The 2628-nt window shown below is 46.1% G+C and overlaps 1 protein-coding gene across 1 annotated transcript; it reads right to left on the reverse strand.

Moving 5' to 3' along the window:
* Positions 1 to 1387: 1387 nt before the first annotated feature.
* On the reverse strand, positions 1388 to 2371 carry LOC148554471 (uncharacterized). The gene has a single exon (XM_088489427.1). It carries the CDS (start codon positions 2369 to 2371, stop codon positions 1388 to 1390), a length of 984 nt encoding a protein of 327 aa, XP_088345553.1.
* Positions 2372 to 2628: the final 257 nt, after the last annotated feature.

Genomic DNA, 2628 nt, shown 5'->3' on the forward strand with positions numbered 1-2628 from the left:
CAGTATGAAAATTAAACACCAGTTCACCTCGGTGGAACACCCACAAGCCAATGGGCAAGCCGAAGCAGCCAACAAAGTCATTCTGGCAGGACTGAAGAAAAGGTTACAAGACGCGAAAGGGGCTTGGGCTGAAGAGCTCCAACAAGTACTATGGGCTTACAGAACAACTCCCCAATCCGCCACTGGAGAAACACCCTTCCGACTAGTCTATGGCGTAGAAGCCATGATCCCAATAGAGGTCAATGAGCAAAGCCCAAGAGTGATTTTCCACGATGAGATCAGGAATATACAGGGACATAAAGAAGAACTCGACTTGCTCCCTGAAGTCCGAGAAGAAGCTCAGATAAGAGAAGCAGCATTGAAACAAAGGATGACTACAAGGTACAACAAAAAAGTCATTCGAAGGAGTTTCACCCCAGATGACTTAGTCTTAATCAGAAACGACATTGGGGTCAACAAATCTGGGGAGGGAAAGCTCGCCGCCAATTGGAAAGGACCATACAAAATCAAGGAGGTCTTAGGAAAAGGCTATTATAAGGTGACCGACTTAGGCGGCACCGAGTTACCAAGGTCATGGCATGCTTGTAATATGAAAAGGTACTACAGTTAAAAGCAAACCCTACTCCCTGATGTACTCTTTTCCCAGCTTCATGATTTTTTCCCAGAATCAAAGGGTTTTTTCTGAAGAAGGGTTTTTAATGAGGCATCACAGTAGGGGCTAAGGGAAATAAATTAGCAAAAGCCCTTAGTAGCAATAAGGTACCTCCTCAATTAATAAAGATTTTCTTCCATCTTTAAAAATCTCTTTCAAAATTCCCTTTTAAATTTTCTTTCTACGAAACGCGCCGATTTAAGCTCGACAAAACGTAAAAATCCCATGAACCGACCTAGATGGTCGTCAGGATAAAACGACGAGGTACAAGTCGGTGTAAAGAGGCTATAGAAGTCGATCATGATAAACTCGGGATCGGCGGAATGCGAAACCGAGTACAATTAAAATGAATCGCAAAAGTAGCCTAAGTCACGAAAAACTCAATAAAACAAAATTGAATACTAGGAATACCAAAAGAGATAAGGAAAAACTAAGAAAAAGGCTGCTTTGAGAATCAAGGGGATTCAGAAAAGCAAGCAAGTCCCAAAGAAAAGGTTTTTCTCCACAAAAGATCAAAGAGTCAAATAAACCACGAAAAGCATGTGCGCATAAGGTAACTCAAAACCCTTATCCAAAAAGAGCATTTATTTAACGCTAAATTAAACCCCTATTAAAAGGGGGCATCACTGTTTTGTTTACGGCCTTAAAAGGCCAAAATTGTTCAAAACACCAAACAAATAAATATAAAGAGTTCAAAAAAGAGGGGCCCACAAGCCGGGCCCCGATAGCCAAAAATCACTTTTTTAGATCACCACCAGCAGGATCAGGGGGAACGCCAGGGGTAGGAGTTGAAGAAGAAGTCGGAGGAACGGTAGAAGAACTCGGAGCGTCCTTAGAGCGAGGAGGGGACTCTACGATCCTCTGCCCCCGAGTCTTTAGATCAGACTCAGATTCCACTATGGGGACAGGAGGATCCACGATGGCACCATCAATAACAACCTTATCAGGGTCCAAAGGAGAAAGGTCCAAGTCAGGAGCAATAACCCCGACCTGTTCCTTGAAAATCCTCCAGGCTTCATCAGCACCATCCGCAATAGAGTCCTCCAACTCGGTGTAGGCCTTCCGAGCGTTCAGTAAGTCGTTCTTTACAGACACAAGATCAGCAAATAAACTATTGTAGCTGGCTTGCGCTGCCTTCCTCAACTCCACCTCCATGTTGCATTGGGCTTGCAACTTCTGCCCCTTCTCTCGGAGGCTGTTCCTCTCCCCCTCCAGTTTGGCGACTTTCCCCTCCAACTCCTTCTCATGCTCCTGATATATACGGAGCCTACCCTCCAGCTCCTCGACCCTCGAGGTCGTCCCTAAAGAGCTGATGGGAGTCTTCTCAAATATATCCAAGAGTTTGCCACAAACCCCCGCCGTCTTGAGACTCTCCTCAACCACAGTAGTGAGGTAGTGCCAAACAGAAACATCATCCATACTCATACGAGCATGAGGATAGATGTTCTTTCGGACGAACGCAAGAGCGTCCGCCTCCCCAGAAGCGCCAGACTCTAATGTCTTGCGCTTCTTTGGCTCTGGTTCGGGAGTAGGTCGGACGGAAGGGGGTGGCAGAGAGGAAGCAGAGGAAGAAATTACGATAGGCTGAGAAGGAGTCCCAACGTTCCGAGGAGGAGGAGGAGGAGAGACAACCATCCTAACACCTCCAGACCTGGCTCGAGACTTTGCCTTGGCTTCCTGAACCCTCTGGTAAGACTCTTGAGCGTTTTTCTTTGCCATCTCTACAAAAAAACAAATTGGTAGCCGAAATCAGACAAAGTCGGTAAAAGAAATTGCAAGTCGGAAACGAGCAAGAAACGCAAAAAGCTACCTAATTGTGACTGGACAAAGGACGGCGACCCCTGGAGAAATTTTTTAGTATCCAAGTATGGGGCCCTCCCCCACGCTTCTCGGAGGAACCCCACAATGGCTGCTTCTACCTCAGTTAAATCATCCAGACCATATTTCTCGCAAGGGGAGGCCTCCAGCCAATATAA

The sequence above is a fragment of the Arachis ipaensis genome, chromosome B6, assembly GCF_059453495.1.
Source record: "Arachis ipaensis isolate K30076 ecotype BB chromosome B6, ASM5945349v1, whole genome shotgun sequence".
NCBI lineage: Eukaryota > Viridiplantae > Streptophyta > Magnoliopsida > Fabales > Fabaceae > Arachis > Arachis ipaensis.

Coding starts and splice junctions, on each gene's coding strand:
- LOC148554471 (XM_088489427.1), bottom strand. CDS start 2,371: ATGGCAAAGAAAAACGCTCAAGAGTCTTACCAGAGGGTTCAGGAAGCC.